The sequence below is a fragment of the Papio anubis genome, chromosome 7 (assembly GCF_008728515.1).
Source record: "Papio anubis isolate 15944 chromosome 7, Panubis1.0, whole genome shotgun sequence".
In the NCBI taxonomy this organism is placed as follows: domain Eukaryota; kingdom Metazoa; phylum Chordata; class Mammalia; order Primates; family Cercopithecidae; genus Papio; species Papio anubis.
In genome coordinates, this window is record NC_044982.1 from 69,283,132 (window position 1) to 69,301,217 (window position 18,086).

General features: G+C 35.3%; 1 protein-coding gene across 4 annotated transcripts in view; it reads right to left on the reverse strand.

The window, feature by feature from the left end:
• Positions 1 to 18,086, reverse strand: part of MIPOL1 (mirror-image polydactyly 1) — a 384,568-nt gene that overhangs the window by 328,315 nt on the left and 38,167 nt on the right. For all 4 annotated transcript variants that reach the window (XR_649664.4, XM_031668175.1, XM_009211427.3 and 1 more), the window contains exons 2-3: positions 5,921 to 6,058; positions 5,253 to 5,331 (exon numbers count right to left, since the gene is read on the reverse strand). Coding sequence is in view for 2 of the 4 variants with exons in the window: in XM_009211427.3 (XP_009209691.1) it covers positions 5,253 to 5,271 (19 nt within the window). In the remaining 2 variants the exon portion in view is untranslated. The remainder of the gene's footprint in view (positions 1 to 5,252; positions 5,332 to 5,920; positions 6,059 to 18,086) is intronic.

Sequence of the window (18,086 nt, forward strand, 5' to 3'; positions counted from 1 at the left end):
TTCCAACACAATCTTCTTTCTGCTTTAAAATATAGGCAATAAGCTAAAACCACTAATTACATGTCTTCTTCATGAAAAATATACCATTACTTACTAGAAAGCCAATTATTAATAAAATTTAATTCCTGTAATTGAATACAGAATGATTAGTGATCTAGACATTTTCAAAACCTTTAATTTCAAGGAGTATATAATCATAATGTCTAGGAAATAGCTTTTTTTTTTTTACCAGCTTATCTTGCTGGTAGCAATGAATGTCCAGTTTAAGCAATTTGTCATTTTCTTCTTCTCTGCCTTAAACATAAAATAGTTTATGAAAGTGATATGAGATTCTACAATCATATTTTAGTCATAATGATCAACAACATTTAAAAGCATCAATGATGTTTTCCTACAGTGGTTCTTCAGTGTCTACACTTACAATTTGTTTGCAAATCATGCAATAGTTTTAGTTATAATTCAATTACAGAATTGCAGATGGATAAAAGGTAAAAAAGAACATGTACTTTGTGAACAGACAGAAAGATAAATGAATCAATAATACAAGAGGTTGATGATGGCACACAGGTTCAAAACGCCAAGGACAAATAAACATTATTCTGACTAAACAAGAAACTAACCACTTGCAAGTTACCTTTCGTTAAGTTTCATTTATTTAAAAAAATATTTGTGTTACTGTGCTTTATAGAAAAACTGTAAGAATCATGGATACAAATGATACTTGCTAGTTCAATTCTAAAATAAAGATGACAACTTTTTTAACCTAAATTCAGTAAGATAAAAAAATTTTAAATATTTATTAGCATCCAATAAACTTAAAAATGTAAGAATTCTATTTACACAGCAGTTCTAGAAGTGTTTTTTCACCTTATTTCAAATAAGCACAATGATTCTTGACTTAGAATCATGATCATTTTTTAAGCTTAAAGATTAATTAAAATATGTAATCTAGATCTAAATTTAGATAATACATAAGTAAAAATAACTACTTTGTGTGTAAAACATATATTACATATGATGATCCCCACAAATAATAATCCTAAAAACAATATTGAACAAAGCCATTAAATTGAAAGGTTTTGGTCAAAAGCTTCTTCAATGTATAATTCTCATCATTTCTTACCTTAAATTGGTAAAATATACATATATATATTTAAAATATAGCAGATTTAATATTTAATTTTGGTAGGCACAGTAACCTTTTGTAACCTTTCTTAGGGAACACTGACCCCTAAAGGTTCTAAATTTAAATGAGTTTCACAATTTTCTAAATTTAACTGGTATCCAGGCCTCATTTTTACCTACATAATTGCAAGTATGTATACTTAGGGCAGACATATTTACCTGTAAATAATATGTAAACTGTTTGCAAAGAATTGCTGTATGCTATAAAATAACTAGACCATGTATCTGCTAATAAAAATCCCAACATTCATTTAAGAAATGATCAGGAATTTATAACAGTATTCCAAATAATTATTCATATGAGATTTATAATCCCTATGTCTTTTTTCTTACAGTTATGTATATAAGTAAATACAAAACAGGGCTAAACAATCAATAATATAACAACAACTCATTATTTCAGAGGGTATGAACTCCTTTGATTATGACATTTCATTTTTTTCTTTTTTTTTTTTTTCAAAAGAGAACCCTTAAATAGAAGTTTTCACAAAAAGGCAAAACATCACTTACCCCTTAAAAGGCCTGAAGATGGTAACACATTTTTTGCTGGGAATATATGTTTATTCACACACACATTGTTTTTGTCAACTTACAAACTACATTCATTCAGGACTGTTTTTTCAACTACTTAAAAGAAACGTGGGGGCTAGATACAGTTGTTTTTGCCTGTCATCCCAGTGCTCTGGGAGTCTGAGGCAGGAGAATTGCTCGAGGCTAGGAGTTTGGGACCAGCCTGGACAACATATTGAGACTCCCTACCTCTACAAACCATTTAAAAAAAAAATTAGCCAGGTGCAGTGACTCATGCCTGTAGTCCAAGCTACTCAGCAGGCTGAGGAAGGAGGACTGCTTGAGCCCAGGAATTCAAGGTTACAGTGGGCCATGATCATACCACTGCATTCCAGCAAGGATGACAGAGTGAGACTGTTTTAAAAAAAAAAAAAAAAAAAAAGAACTTGGGTTTATTTTGTAGATATCATCACCCAGCCCACCTACCAACCTCAGCTTTCCATTTTCCAAAATGTCTACAACGACAAAAACAAAGAAAAACATAAACGGTTATATATGTTACATTATCAATCTTATCAGCTCTTTGACTTAAAATATTTCAGAAGTGTTTCTACAGTAAAGCTAGGAAAAGAATGGCCACTTCAGCACTCTTTATAATGAAATTTGTAAGATGAAATAAAGCCATATCTGTGTAATACAAGTTTTAATTAACTCAATTTTTTTTAATTAGTAAAATTATGCTAAATAAAATAACTATTCAAAGGAACTGACTAGGAACATTTATGTAAGATAGAGCTTTGAAGCAATCTGTGATTTAAGATAAATCCCATGAACCCTGCCATCAGGGAGATGACGATGTGAGATTTTACTGTTTAAACATCTGTTATCACAAGACTCAAAAGTTAAAATATTTATGTTTAATTTTATTTCCTAATATTATTTATTTATTTATTGAGACAGAGTCTCCCTCTGTTGCCCAGGCTGGAGTGTGATGGCATGATCTCTGCTCACTTCAACCTCTGCCACTGGAGTTCAAGTGATTCTCCTGCCTCAGACTCCCGAGTAGCTGGGATTACAGGTGCGCGCCACCACACCCAGCTAAATTTTGTATTTTTAGTAGAGACAGGATTTCGCCATGTTGATCAGGCTGGTCTCGAACTCCTGATTTCAAGTGACCCACCTGCCTTGGCCTCCCAAAGTGCTGGGAATACAGGCATAAGCCACCGCATCTGACCTTTTTCCTAATAATGTTTAGTAACAGATCCTTATAAATGGGAATGTCTTATTCCTCTTTCCAATGTCAAAAAGATGCCTGTAAAAATGTAGATTTTCTTAATGCTGTATCAGTCATGTCTGCTGTAGTCTGTGCCTACCGTAAACTGTCTATGCATCTGTATCTTCAACCATAAAACTTTCCTTTTCGTAAGTATCCCAGAGCTTCATCAGCTCCTTCCTTGACATCCTTCCTGATTATTGGACATTTATCAGCAGTACTCCCTCTACAGTCTCTCTTTAGATATATTAAAAATAACTCCTTTCACTCCTTAAAGATTGTTTGGTCTCTAATTTGAACATGACTCTTACAGCAATACGATGTGTGAATGAGAAACACAACAAATGCATCATTATTTGCTTCTTTTTTCTTTTTACATAAATTGAGTAAAATGCTTTTGAGCTGTTAAGAGTATCTACTTAGTTACTCAAATAAATGAATAAACATAGCTATAACAAATTAGCTCCTAACTTCATACCAATACATTCTTATCCACAATTTGAATATAGAGAGCACACCAAAATTAAGTGTCACATAGTACAAGCACTATTAACTTTGCACAAAAAACCTTTAACTATCTTACCCAGATATTATATATTATTGTTTTACATAGAATTAAATCAGCTGTCTGGATTCTAAACTCATAATAAGCAGCCTAGTGTGACAAATAAAAAGGGAAATTACTAATGGTGGGTACAAACAGCAGGAAAATTTGTAACAGTATAAATATCAAAAACAAAATGCAGAAATCAGAAAAAGGCACTCAGATCTTTCTATCCCTCAAAAGAATATATAATTGCTAACTTATTCAGTACAATGATTATAGAATGGTCCTCAAAAATGGACTTTAACCTTCAAAAAAGGATAAAAATGTGGCTGGACTATGCTGAACAGGAGCCCTGTTGGGGGAAGGGGAACCAAAAAAGGAAGAGATGCATACAGTGTTTTAATAAGAATCCTATTTTTAAAATTATAATATAAGAGGAAATTTTAAAAGATGTACATAAAGGTTTAAGTTTTCAAATATATGTAATATCACATTCAGAAAGAATCATTTCCCAAGGATTCCAAATTTTCAACATTTTACCGTAATAGATCTTAAATATCTCTCGCCCCTTCCTTTATGTGTGCTGCTCTTATCTGTCTGTCTGTCCATCCATCTATCTACCCATCCACCTATCCATCCATCCATCCATCCATCCGTCCATCCATCCATCCATCCTTCCTTCCTTCCTTCCACTTGTTTTTCAGGCCATCTCTCAGTCTGTCTCTGTCTTCAGACTGTCTTTCAAATTGTATCTGTCTCTGACTGTTCTCTGCCTCTCAGGCTGTGTTCCTCCACATGTGCATACCTGTGAGTATCTTCTTCTCTGTCTCATATATGTGTCTTAGTCTATTTTTCAGTGTATGTGTCTTCTGATCTATGTCTTTCTACTCTGTCTGCATATATACATGTCTGTCCCTCATTCTCTCTAGTCTCTCTCCTTACTTTACGTGTGTCTCTTTCTCTGGTAGATTTTTCTTTTTCATTCTGGCATTTCTCTCTCTCTTTGTGAGAAGATGTATATATGTATCTTGTCTTTTTCACTATATGTCTGAAAGAGACATGTCTTGTCTCTTTCACTATATATGTCCCTTGTCTGTATGTACGTCTCTTTCTCTGTATCCGTCCTCATGCCTATGTCTCTATCACTCTCAGTGTGTCTCTTTTTTTTCTCTCTCCCTCACTATACATCTGTCTCTTTCCCACCAAGTCTCTCTTACTGTGGTATTTCTCTTTCTCTGAGTCTCTGTGTATGCTTCTCTTTCTGTGCACCTCCAGGTGTGTGTCTGTGCCTCTATGTGTTTCCCTCTTCAAGTATCTTCCTTCCTGTGTCTCTTTCTCTGAGGATCTCCTTCTCTGTGTGTTTCTTTCTCTGAATGTGGCTCCGTCCATCTCTGTCACAGTCATTCAGTCTCCTCTGCCTCTTTGTATGTAGGCGTGTTTCTCTTTCCCGGTGTGTCTTTTTTTTTCTCCCTCTCTCAATGTCTTTTCTGTGTCTCCTTCTCTGTGTGCATGTGTGTGTCCCTTTCTCTCTGTGTGTATGTCTCTTTTCTCTGTGTGTCTTTCTTTCTATCTCTTTCATAATCCCTGGGTCTCTGTGTGCATGTTGTGTGTCTGTGTGTGTGTGTGCGCGCTTGTCTACCTCTGTCTAATATATTGGTTAGAACAAACACACTTCACTCAGTGCCTTGAACTAGCATAACACCTGGGGCTTGGTATTAATACCTTAAAAGTCCTTACCTTTTGACCAGTTCTCCATTTGTATTTCTATTCTTGTTTGCTCTGGCAATGTCTCTGGTTTTTGCTCCAAGATTTGCAGCTAAAATAAAGTCAAATCTAGATAAATAAACTGAAAACAATATATCAGAACACACCTAAACCTTACCTTTGTTTAACAGAGAATTTACAGGATAAATGGTTTTCTAAAACATTTATAATGGGACAATTAACTGAGAATTTCAACAGGCGAAATTAAATCTTTTTCTCAGAAAAAGGTTCTTTTCTTCACACATGTATTTTAGTATATACAGTTCAGGTTAAGCTTTTTAGACATTCATGCTGATTTGGGTAGAGAACCATTTAATTTATTTAACTGAAATATTCTCCAACTATAATTTTAAGCATTTAAGAAAAATACATTTTTACTTTATTTGCCATAAATTTTATACCAAATATTTCAAATTTACTGATTTCAATTTACTGTGTATATATTCATATAGATTACTTTTATAAATTTTACTTATAAAAGAAATTTAAGAATACTACTCTAATTTTAAAAAACATAAAGACCATCACTAACTTGTGGAATTACCGATACTCCTCTCTCTTATTTGTTTTCGTAGTAAACATGATAAAACACTATGCGAGTGTTTTTTTTATGCTTTTAAGGAGAATAAAATTAGATTTACCTCACAGATAGAACCCTGCGTTCTTTAAAAAGTCCTCAAATAAAGCTGTAGTAAGCTTCTCCTTTTCCAATTTTCTCTAAATATGTTGATTTGGAGTTGGCAATCTTTTTCTAAGTTTCTCATTTACTTTTGGATTAGCTGAAAATATAGGAAGTTATTAATATCAAAGAAATATGTTCCAGTCAATGAAGCCATTTCCCTACATATTGCCCAAAAAGGTTAATAATAATTGCAGTATTTTAATAAGAGATTCATATACCAAGACATGTAGAAAATACAGTCTTTAATAACCTCTGGAGTATTTTAAAACATGTCTTACAGGCCTTAATGTGCTTAGTAATATACTATTTAAAACCATAATTTTATCCCTCTGCAATATACAGTCACTCTTCCTCATCATTTACCCAGCTAATGAATGCCAGCAATTAGTAAAATGTAATCCCATTGCACAATCATTTTAATGCTTTTAGCACTCAGAAAAGTAAACACCAAATTAATACTGCTCAAGCCATATCAGATCCTAGTTGGAAGCAAGCAATTATAGTTCAGCTCCTCAGGTGTAATTAAATGATTGGAATGATTTAGTTCCATAAATGCAAGTTAATTCATAAGCAAGCAACAAATATACTGGGAGTAATTACAAGAAACATTGACAGTCTAAGCAGGGCAAATTCTTTTATAAGCCTGATGTAGTAAAATGCTGCCCTCTCCTGGGCATTTAAAGGAATAACTCAGAGTCAAACAAAAAAATTCCACAAAACCCAACTTTTAGAAAGCCTCTAGACAAAATAACCAATATATCAATTTGATTCCATGACTTACAACAAAAATCTAAATTAATACCTATATTATGATAATTTATGGACACTGAGATAATTAATGACTCGTCCAATAAAGCTCTGAGTCCCAAACTACATCTATTTTATATAGGCAATTTCTACACTTTTAATGAAATCAAATAATGCTTATGACAGACTGCAAGTGAAACTTCTAGTACCCAACGAGACTGCCAGTCAACACCTCTGTTCTCTCAATGGCAAAGTGTAACTTGACTGTTATGGATAATAACTAAACTATGCTTTTATATGTAGTAAAACATGCATGGAAAATGTAAAACAAAATATTCAATACTGTTGTGACTTTACATAATGATCTAAAACTAATTTTTTAATAAACTTCAATAATCAAAACAAAAACCTGAGTACTCTTATAACTCTCATTATAGGCATATTTCAAAATGTAAAGAGTACCAAGTACTACACAAAAACGCATTCTATTTTAGGTCATCCCCAATATTTTACCTTCTTAGGCTAAAATTCAGGACAAATGTATTTACATACTAACTACTCAAGTGGTCCATAACTTTTCAGACTAAACTTTCAGAAGCTTATTTATTATACTCTTAAGTTATGTTATAACCAATAAGCCTGTGTTAAAAATATGTATTAGTAGCCTTAAACCCAAACAGTATCATCCCATTGCCTTTCTGTAATTTGCACATGTTCTCTGACAAAATATTGCAATTAACACAATAAATATTTACTTTTTCAAAAAATACAAATGGTCCTTGGCAGAAGATAATGCTTAACACTACACCAATATTTTTGGAGACAGAGAGACCAATAAATTAATGTCCTTTAAATTTGCTTTTAAGTGCATTAAAATAACCACATTCTAAGTCATAACCAGCACAAACTATAAAAATAAAAAAATTAAAATATTTAAAAGTCCTGTCACTAAGTTTAAAATGTACAGCACATTTGCTTTGCCCTTGATGTCACAGTCTTATTTTTCAATTCATATCTTGTACACTGTAAGTTAATTGCTTTTGGAAAGTACTTATTATTCATGTAAAAATTAATGTGCCAATGTGTTTAAATCCTCTTAAATGACCATTCATGCATCTTTCTTCTTTAAGTACCAATGAAATCTGTCAAAAGACATCAATGCAAAATGGTCTTAAAGGAAAGTTCTAATAGAGATTTTTTTTTCTGCTAACACAAGATTTTCATACTCCCCAACTTTACTTAAATTCCATTAATTTTTTAAGCTACTTTTAATAAATTCACCAAGTAAAATTTTTAGGCCTCATAGTCTGTCATTTGTGTTCCAGCTGACATTATGAATATTAATAACAGTGTTATCCTGATTAAATAGGCTTCATATGAAATCCCTGTGAATCCTATAGCTCAGACATCTCATTTTTCCAACTCTTTATGAATTTGGATTCAGACATTAAACTGGAAAAATCTTAAAAAACAGATTTAGTGACATATTTGCATATTCAGCAAAAATTAGATGTTTTAATGATTCAAACAATTAAAACATATCTACATATAATAGGAGAAGATTTCTGTAAACATGCAACATATTTATACTTCTATCTTTTTTAGGACAAAGGATTAAGACTAATAAAATACTATTTTCTGTCCTTACCTTAAAGATTTGATATCAAGAATTTGTCTTCGGTCAAAAATTATATATTCACATTAAAACTAGTGGGATGATTTTACAGTAGACAATCAGATAAATTGGGTTTCTTAATCCAAATGCTAACTTACTACTTTACAGACAAAACATAAAAATTACGTTATTACTAATCTACACCAAGTTCAAGAGGCAACGTAAAATCAATTTCCAGCTAAAGTTTGTTTATAAGTTGGATGGAAAAAATTACCTATTTAAAAAAAAAAAAAACAAACTCTACTATAACCAACAGAAGATATATGAACAGCTGTTAAATTAAAATATTCTCCATAATAAATTCCTAGCCTCATTCCTCCAACTTATTTTTAATTCTGAAAAATTTTCAGTATATAAAAAAGGAAGTGGCCGGGCGTGGTGGCTCATGCCTGTAGTCCCAGCACTTTGGGAGGCCGAGGCGGACAGATCATTAGGTCAGGAGATCAAGACCATCCTGGCCAACACGGTGAAACCCCATCTCTACAAAAAAAAAAATGAGCCCGGCTTGGCGGTGTGTGCCTCTAGTCCCAGCTACTCGGGAGGCTGAGGCAGGAGAATTGCTTGAACCGGGAGATGGAGACTAAAGTGAGCCAATGTTGTACCACTGCACTCCAGCCTGGCGAGACCCTGTCTTACAAAAAAAAAAAAAAAAAAAAAAAAAAAGGAAGTGAGTCTTATTATAAAGAAGAAAATAAAAATAAATAATAATTAAGCAAACTGCATACCCTCTCTCTCTCTAGGTACACAGGAATCTCAATATATCTGATAAAGTTTCCTACATGCACTCATCAAAAAAAGTAGGTTGAAAAAATTTAAACAAACATCCCTACGCTCTCAAATGTGACTTGACTCTCCTATTTACTCAGCATTAAAACACTTCATGAAACAAAATTTGTTCTTTGACCAGTCTGAAATTTCTAATCTGCCTAAAAAATTGTAAGTAATTCTGACATTTACCCTTTAAAATTAAATAATGCCTTTTTGACAGAGAAGCATTTAAAAATGGGATTTCATTCCCCAATGTAACAGTATCCAGGATTTTTTAAAACATTTTAAATAGGAGATGCTCTTCCTACCTTCCTCCACAAAAGCCACACTTTACCAAATGTTTTCAGCTGACTTTGGTTTATGCCACATTTTTCATATTTTCTTAGCTTAATCACAAATTTGTGTAAATTGAATCCAAGTATCAAACTAGAGATCATTTACAATACTTCATTTTATCCAACAGTAATTTCAGAAAAACTCTGAATTTTGTATTTTCTAGCTTGAGAAATGCTGATAATTTCTGCATTAAAACAGTTTCATAAAAAAGAAAGCATGCTATTTCAGAAAGCCAAATATTTTATCACACAACACAATATAAGCACATGTCCTACTATTGGATTTTCATCTTATTATACAAAAGACTCAAACATTTATAGCCCCTGACACATTCTCTCCCTAAAAGAAACTCTTTCACCCAGTGTGCCTACTCCTTACGAAGCTCCAGACAACTCAAGTTCCTCAGAGCTATGAAAAGCAAGAAGAGGTTCAGGAAGAAAGGGTAAGGGATAATAGTGGCCCTGTACCACAGCTCTACAAATTTAAAAGGCATATATTTAAATTATTTGACCCCACAGTTCCATTACTAAAAATATTTATAAAAATATGTAAGATATATTTTTATGTACAAAGATATTCATTGAAGCAGTTTTTATTCATAAGAACAAATACTCATGCTCCAGTCATGCTGGTCTTCTTTCTGTTCTTCGAACACACCAAGCTTACTCTTACCTCAGAGCTTTTATCTTGCTATTATACTCTATGCCTAGAATTCTCTCTTCTAGATCTCTAAGCCATTTTTCTCATTATGCAGGCCTTGCTCAAAAGTCATCTCTTACAAAGGTTTTGCCTGGCCATCCCATCTAAAGTAGAAACTCTTTTCTCATCACATTACCTGCACTACTGCCTTCATGAAACTGATTTGTTTAGATTTTATTTCATTGTTTTTTGATATATCTCAGCAACTTACATGGAAACAGGGCCCTTGATTTTCTCCTCCATCTCTGCATCCTTAGAAGAGTATTTGGCATAAAATATGGACTCAGTAAATATTTGATGAACACACAGGTGGATGGACAGGTGGAGGGACATGACTAGCAGGAAACTAGAACTAACATAAATGTCCATCAATAGAAAATTGGTATAAATAAAATGTGGCTCAACCATATGGAAAACCTATATGGTTTATACCACAAATGCAAGAGATCTATATATACTATGTGTATACTATGAGCCAGACATTATTATAGGAGTTAGATATAAAATGGTGAATAAGACAAATAGATTTCCTATACAAATATATCTTTGGTCAAACAATACAGGCACCAAGTATGGATAAATTAAAAACAGAAAAATTAAACTTACATATATATACATGCTTGAATAGGCACATTATTTTTTTACAGAAGTATACATAAGAAACTATTACCAGTGGTTAGTCTGAAGAAAGGGCCTACGAGTTGGGGTGGGGAGATAGAGAAAATTAGGGAAAGAAACATTTATATTTCATTTTATATTTATATGTATAATTTGATTTTTTAATTGGGTGCATGTATTACTTCTAATTTAATAATTAAATATTTATAATTAATATGGAATTTAATAGGAAACCTTGAAGGACATTACATTACCACTGAGAGGCCCAAAATGAATAGAAAGAAAGTGATCTTCATGACACCCTTGAAACTCTGAAAAAACTATTATTGCCTAATTAATCTTTTATAATTATACTTTGTTATGATTGATTGACTGCTTGCTTGCTGCTGTGTTTGCTTGGATTAACTGGACTAAAAAGTTCAAAATAAACTAATACATATGGCAAGAATTTCTTGAAATAGAGAAATTCAAAATGTAAGAAAGAGTTTCTGAGAACTAAACAAATATTTCTAAAAACTACATTTCTTAGTTCAATTAGGGACTATTTACAATTGTCTCAGAATTCAGGCATCTAAATTCAGGAGTCTAAAGTTTAAAAAATTTATAATGAAAATAAATTGCTTTATATTATTACATTTTATGTCTATCACAGACAGTTCCCCTTTGTTTATGCTTTAATAGTCAAAAAGTTACCATCAAAAAAGACTCATTACATCCCATCATTGAAGGTCAATGTAATGGTTTCCGCCCGCCTCCCCATCCCACCCCCTCACTATCCCCCCGCACCCATAATAGAGACGAGTTCTATCTTGCCCAGGCTGGTCTCAAACTTCTGGACTCAAGAGATCCTCCCACCTCGGCCTCCCAAAGTGCTGGGATTACAGCACTGAACCTAGCCTAATTTTATGTGTCAACCTGACTAGGCCGTGGGCTGGCCAGATATTTATAAGCATTATTCTAGGTGTGTCTGTGAGGTTGTTTCTGGATGCGATTAACATCTGAATCAGTGTACTGGGTAAAGTGGACTGCCCTCTCTAATGTAGGTGGACCATTTAATCAATCAAGGTCCTGAATAGAACAAAAAGGCTGACCTCTAGAAAGCAAGAGGGATCTCCTCTTGCCTTACTGCCTTCAGCTGGGACACCAGTCCTTTCCTGCCTTCAGACTATGAAATATTCACTCTTTGGGGGCTCAACCTGGCTAGTCATTAAACTGGAAATATACCATCAGCTCTCCTAGACCTCAGGCCTTCAAACGGGCACTGGAATTGCGCTGCTGGGTCTCCAGGGTCACCAGCTTTCCGACTGCAGATCTTGGGACTTGTTAGCCTCCACAATCACATAAGTCAATTCCTTATAATAAACCTGTGCATGTGTGTATGTGTGTGTGTCACCTACTGGTAGTTTCTCTAAAAACTAACCATAAAAGGACATCAAATTAAGAGGAAACTAATACTTAGTGCTTCAAATATATGGCTTCCACATTTTCAAAATTTGGAGGATAAGACAATATACTATTTTGAATACAGCAGTAGTCTTTAGTGCCAGCTGCAAATGACACTTTGAGAATGAATATGGCACTGCAAAGCCTACTGATAAAAAGCAAAATTTTAAAACTAATATTATTTTCAGAGGGTAATCACATACCAGGATTTTCTAAAATATCCTGAAACGTTTTGCCCTAAGCAAAACTAAACTAAATCACTTAATCTAGCACAGAACAGAATATAAAAACAAAGTCAGATTATAGAATCGTTTCTCCAGGGAACAAATAGCCTGTTTGCTTAAGATCCTTGTGGGTGCCAAGTTCTGACGCAATGATATACTCCTTCATACAAAGGTTTACATTTCCATACAGCCAACTGAAGTTCCTGGCAAATCAAAGGTGAAAACATATTAGAGCAAGCTAAACTGATCTATAATGACAACTGTTATAAGCAGCCACTTGAAATCAAACAAAAGAATAGCTATCAGAAAATGTCTTTCAGAAATAAAGTAAAAATAATCATTTAGGTCTTTAATTCATCATATATTATAATGCTTACTAACAGATTTTTCTCAAATTGAACAAAAGCCATTTAGTGATTTTCCATATTTTCTGTAGTTTTACAATAAATACTGACAAAGAAGACCTTAACAAACAGAGGCATATACAGAAGAATAAATATATTCTACTAACAAGTTATACTTTGAGTTTTAAACATGTAATGACAATTTTATAATTGAGCCATAATTGCATACTACACTCCAGCCTGGGCGACAGAGTAAGACATGTCTCAAAGAAACACCAAAAAACACAATATTTTATCTACGTAATTTGCTAAAATTATTGTAGCTAATCAATCTCAAAGAACAGTGCTACATGCAACCTACGTACTGCATTTTTAAAAATTTTAATATTAAAGTCAGCTTACAGGTTATAGAACACAATTACTAGAAGTGAAGATTTTAAAGATAGTAAAATAAATTAGACTTATAGTTCCAATTTCTTGTTCATTACCAAGTATGTCACAGCCTCCTCCATTCATTTTTCTAAGAAACTACAAAAGCTCATTTAATTTCTTGAGTAATTCTTAATAAATGTTTTCATTAATGAAAAGCAAGTAGTAAGAATATGATACCAAAACAGATGTTCCATAACATGGGATAAAAATGCATTGTGAAAAGAAAAAACACAAGAAGCTGAACTATATATACAAATTTCCTTGAAGAAACAATTAGTTTTATTCTTCCTGCAATTTCAAATTATAATTTCAGCTATAAATTATATGTAAGTGTTATACTCTTTTTTTTACCACATTATAATTTCTTAGGATCCAGAAATACATGTTCAACTACAAATTTGTTTCCAAACATACATTTTTAAAAAGCTATCTCAAAATGACAAACCAACTAAGCTAAAAATATTAGCGATAAAATTAATACTAATACAGTTGCAGAGTGTTTCTGTCCAAGTATTAAGTAAATTAAGCAGGCCAGGCGTGGTGGCTCATGCCTGTAATCCCAGCACTTTGGGAGGCTGAGGCGGGCGGATCATGAGGTCAGGAGATCGAGACCATCCTGGCTAACAAGGTGAAACCCCGTCTCTACTAAAAATATAAAAAATTAGCTGGGCGTGGTCGTGGGTGCCTGTAGTCCCAGCTGCTCATGAGGCAGGAGAACGGCGTGAACCCAGGAGGCGAAGTTTGCAGTGAGCTGAGCGCCACTGCACTCCAGCCTGGGCGACAAAGCCAGACTCTGTCTCAAAAAAAAAAAAAATTAAGCAATGTATGCTACTTTTAAAAGACTTTCCAAAAGACACAGATGACTTTCCATTTTTCATTTTTAAAAAATACGAATATTACTTTTTTTTTTTTTTTGAGACTGGGTCTCATTCTGTTGCCCAGGCTGCAGAGCAGTGATGTGATCTTGGCTCACTGCAACCTCCAGCTCCCACACTCAAGCAATCCTCCTGCCTTGGCCTCCCGAGTAGCTGGACCACTGGTACAAGTCACCACACCCATCTATTTTTTTTTTTTTTTTTTTTTTTTTTTGGTAGAGGTGGGGTTTCGTCGTGTTGCCCAGACTGGTCTTGAACTCCTAGGCTCAAGCGATCACCAGTCTCCGCCTCCCAAAGTGTTGGGATTACAGGTGTGAGCCACTGCACGCAGCCCAGAATAGCACTTCTTTCAAGAAGGTTTCATTTCTATGATGCGGTGATTTATATAACGTGATCATGATTACTACTTGCAAAACGGCTGTATGAGTAACCTGGCATTTTATATTATTAATTCTTTAAGAAAAATCTTGTCTTAAATTCAAATAAAATAAAGGGAAACCAAAACTGAATATTTATCCTGTCACAAATATTAAAACTATTACAAAAAGACAAACATTATATGCCTCCTGAGGGAAGTTTGTATCACTAATAAGTATTATCCTGGGGTGAGAATGGGAGATGGGGGAAAAACAGCAGGATTCACAGGACAGGTAGAATATGGGATATATATGAAACAAGATTAACCAACACAAATCATGAAGGATAATTGTCAAACCTGGGTAATACATACACAGGCATTTGTGATTCTGTTTCTCTACTTTTGTGTATGTTTGCAATCGTTTATAACAAACAGTTAAAACATATATTGCAAAATAAAAGAGAACATACAGCATTTACTTTCTTGCAGAATTCACTGAATAATTATTTCACAGAAGGGAGAAGATAGTGTTTGCCTGTAAGTCTCAGCTGCTTAGGAGACCAAGGAAGGAGGATCACTTGAGTCCAAGAGTTCAAGGTTACAACGAGCTATGATCGCGCTATTGTACTCCAGCCTGGGTGACAGACTGAGACTCTGTCTCTAAGAGAAGAAAAAAATTTCAAAATTTCAAAGACAAAAGCAAGCTCAAAAGGAAGAAAGCGAAATGTTCACATACCAAAACAAACCATAACAGGCAGTGAGTAGGACTTAACCAAGCAGTCCACAAGAATAGAGACCAAACTGGCTCAACGGTTAGAGTTCAACCACACAGATTCTCTCCTTCCTTAAATAGCAATCACATATCTCTGAGCACCTGCACAGTGTCTTAACCAGACACAAACCACCCACCAAGTTGGGTGCAAAAGTTAACTACTTAAGATCAAAACTTCAAGGTGGCACAATCACTTAAGGCCAGAAGTTCAAGACCAGCCTGAGCAACACAAGACCCAGCCTCCACAAACAACAATAAAACTTTTTAAAACAAAGTCAAAGTGCAGAGATGTTAGTAAAATAGTAGACTAGAAAAATGTATGCTCTTGTTATCCCAGAGAGAATTTTTTAAAAAACCAAAGCAGAAACTGTCTGAACCAACTTTGCTGGAGCTATAGAAAACAAAGGTTTACAGCAACCAAAAAAATGCCAAATCAAGAAAAAGACATCTTCAAAATGGTAGCACAGTATTATATGGCTTTATTCACTTGCTCTTCCCCCATCCCCCACCTGGTGCAGTGGGAGTCCTATACTTGAAGCAGTTCCACCCTTTAACTAGAGGGAGCAGAGAAGACCTGACAGACAAATTGTTGTGCATGTCTGTGCAGACCTGTCTAGGAGATGCTGAAGGACCGACACAAGGCACTCCTCTGTTTCTTCTAGCTCAGAACTCAGGTAAGAAAAGTGGCAGGTACTGCTTGTACAGGCTGCAAAGTGACAACAGGTCCACAGAGACCCAGGCCAAGAAATGACTGGGGGAAACATATGACAGACCATCTATGACTTGAAAGAGAAGCTGGAGCAAGACTTTCTGGGAAATTAACACATGACCACATGACAAGCAGCCAAGTATACTGGGGAATCTAGAAAGCCAACACATGCCCAGGCAAGAGGCATGCCCAGAAAAGACCTGAGATCTTAAACTTTCACCTCAGGCTGATCCCCTGGATCAGATTAAATCTAAGGGGTAAAGGAGTGTCCCAGCACATAAGCAATTTGCAAAGACTGAAAGAGGCCCTGGCATTCCAGGAAAACTCTATAAAAACACCAGCTGAACATAAGCTAAAGGAACAGCTGTCAATGATCACACGTAACAAGGAACAGTGTGCACAAATAATTTGGAGGCCAGGTGCGGTAGCTCACTCTGTGATCCGAGCACTTTGGGAGGCCAAGGCAGATGGATCACCTGAGGTCAGAAGTTCAAGACCAGCCTGGCCAACATAGTGAAACCCTGTCTCTACTAAAAATACAAAAAATTAGCCAAGCGTGGTGGGGCATGCCTGTAGTCCCAGCTACTCAGGAAGCTGAGGGAGGAGAATCACTTGAACCCAGGAGGCAGAGGCTGCAGTGAGCCAAGACTGCACCAATACACTCCAACCTGGGTGACAGGGGTCTCAAAAATAATAATAATAATAATTTAGAAAAGCCTCAAAAGAAACACACTACTATAGCCTTCAACAGGCAAAAAAAAGGGGGGGGGGGGGGGGGGCCTTGATTAGACGTTTCTCCAAGGAAGACATACAAATGGCTAATACACACATGAAAAGATGCTCAACATCATGCGCTATTAGGGAAATCTATGTCAAAACCACAATGAGTTATGACTCATACCCAGCAAGATGATTATTATCAAAAAATTGAGGCCAGGTGCGGTGGCTCACGCCTGTAATCCTAACAGTTTGGGAGGCTGAGGTGGGCGGATTGCCTGAGCTCAGGAATTCGAGACGAACGTAAGCAACACGGTGAAACCCCGTCTCTACTAAAATACAAAAATTAGGCAGGAGTGGTGGCATGCTCATGTAATCCCAGCTACTCAGGAGGCTGAGACAGGAAAATCATTTGAACCTGGGAGGCGGAGGTTGCAGTGAGCGACATCGCGCCACTGCACTCTAGCCTGGGTGACAAAGCAAGACTTCATCTCACACACACACACACACAAATTGAAAATACCAAGCATTGGTAAGGTCATGGAGAAATTGGAACCCCTGTGCATTGCTGGTATGAATGTAAAATGATACAAAAGGACAAATACTTTATGATTCCACTTATATGAGATCCCTAGAATAGGCAGATTGATAGAGATAGAAAGTAGAGGCCGGGCACAGTGGCTCAAGCCTGTAATCCCAGCACTTTGGGAGGCTGAGACGGGCGGATCACGAGGTCAGGAGATCGAGACCATCCTGGCTAACACGGTGAAGCCCCGTCTCTACTAAAAAATACAAAAAACTAGCTGGGCGAGGTGGCGGGCGCCTGTAGTCCCAGCTACTTGGGAGGCTGAGGCAGGAGAATGGCGTGAACCCGGGAGGCGGAGCTTGCAGTGAGCTGAGATCCGGCCACTGCACTCCAGCCTGGGCAACAGAGCGAGACTCCATCTCACAAAAAAAAAAAAAAAAAAAAAGTTATTGTATTGTAATTTCACTTAAAAATATTAGCAAACCATCATTTAAAATTATTGCATGACTATAAAGTTTGTTATGCCATTATTCTATTACTGAACATGTAGTTTTATCAAATTTTTAACAATTAAAATAATATTATGGCAAATGTCTTTGTCATAAGACATTTGGAGCTTGCAGTGAGCTGAGATCCAGCCACTGTACTCCAGCCTGGATGACAGAGCGAGACTCCACCTCAAAAAAAAAAAAAAAAAGCAGAATAGAGGTTATCAGGAGCCAGGGGAGGGGGAATATGGAGATACTGCTTAGTGGGTACAGAGTTTCTGCTTGGGATGATGAAAAGTTCTGGAAGTTGCTAACAGTAATGTTTGTACAACATTGTGAATGTACTTAATGTCACTCAACTATTCACTTAAAGTGGTAAAATTTATGTTATGTA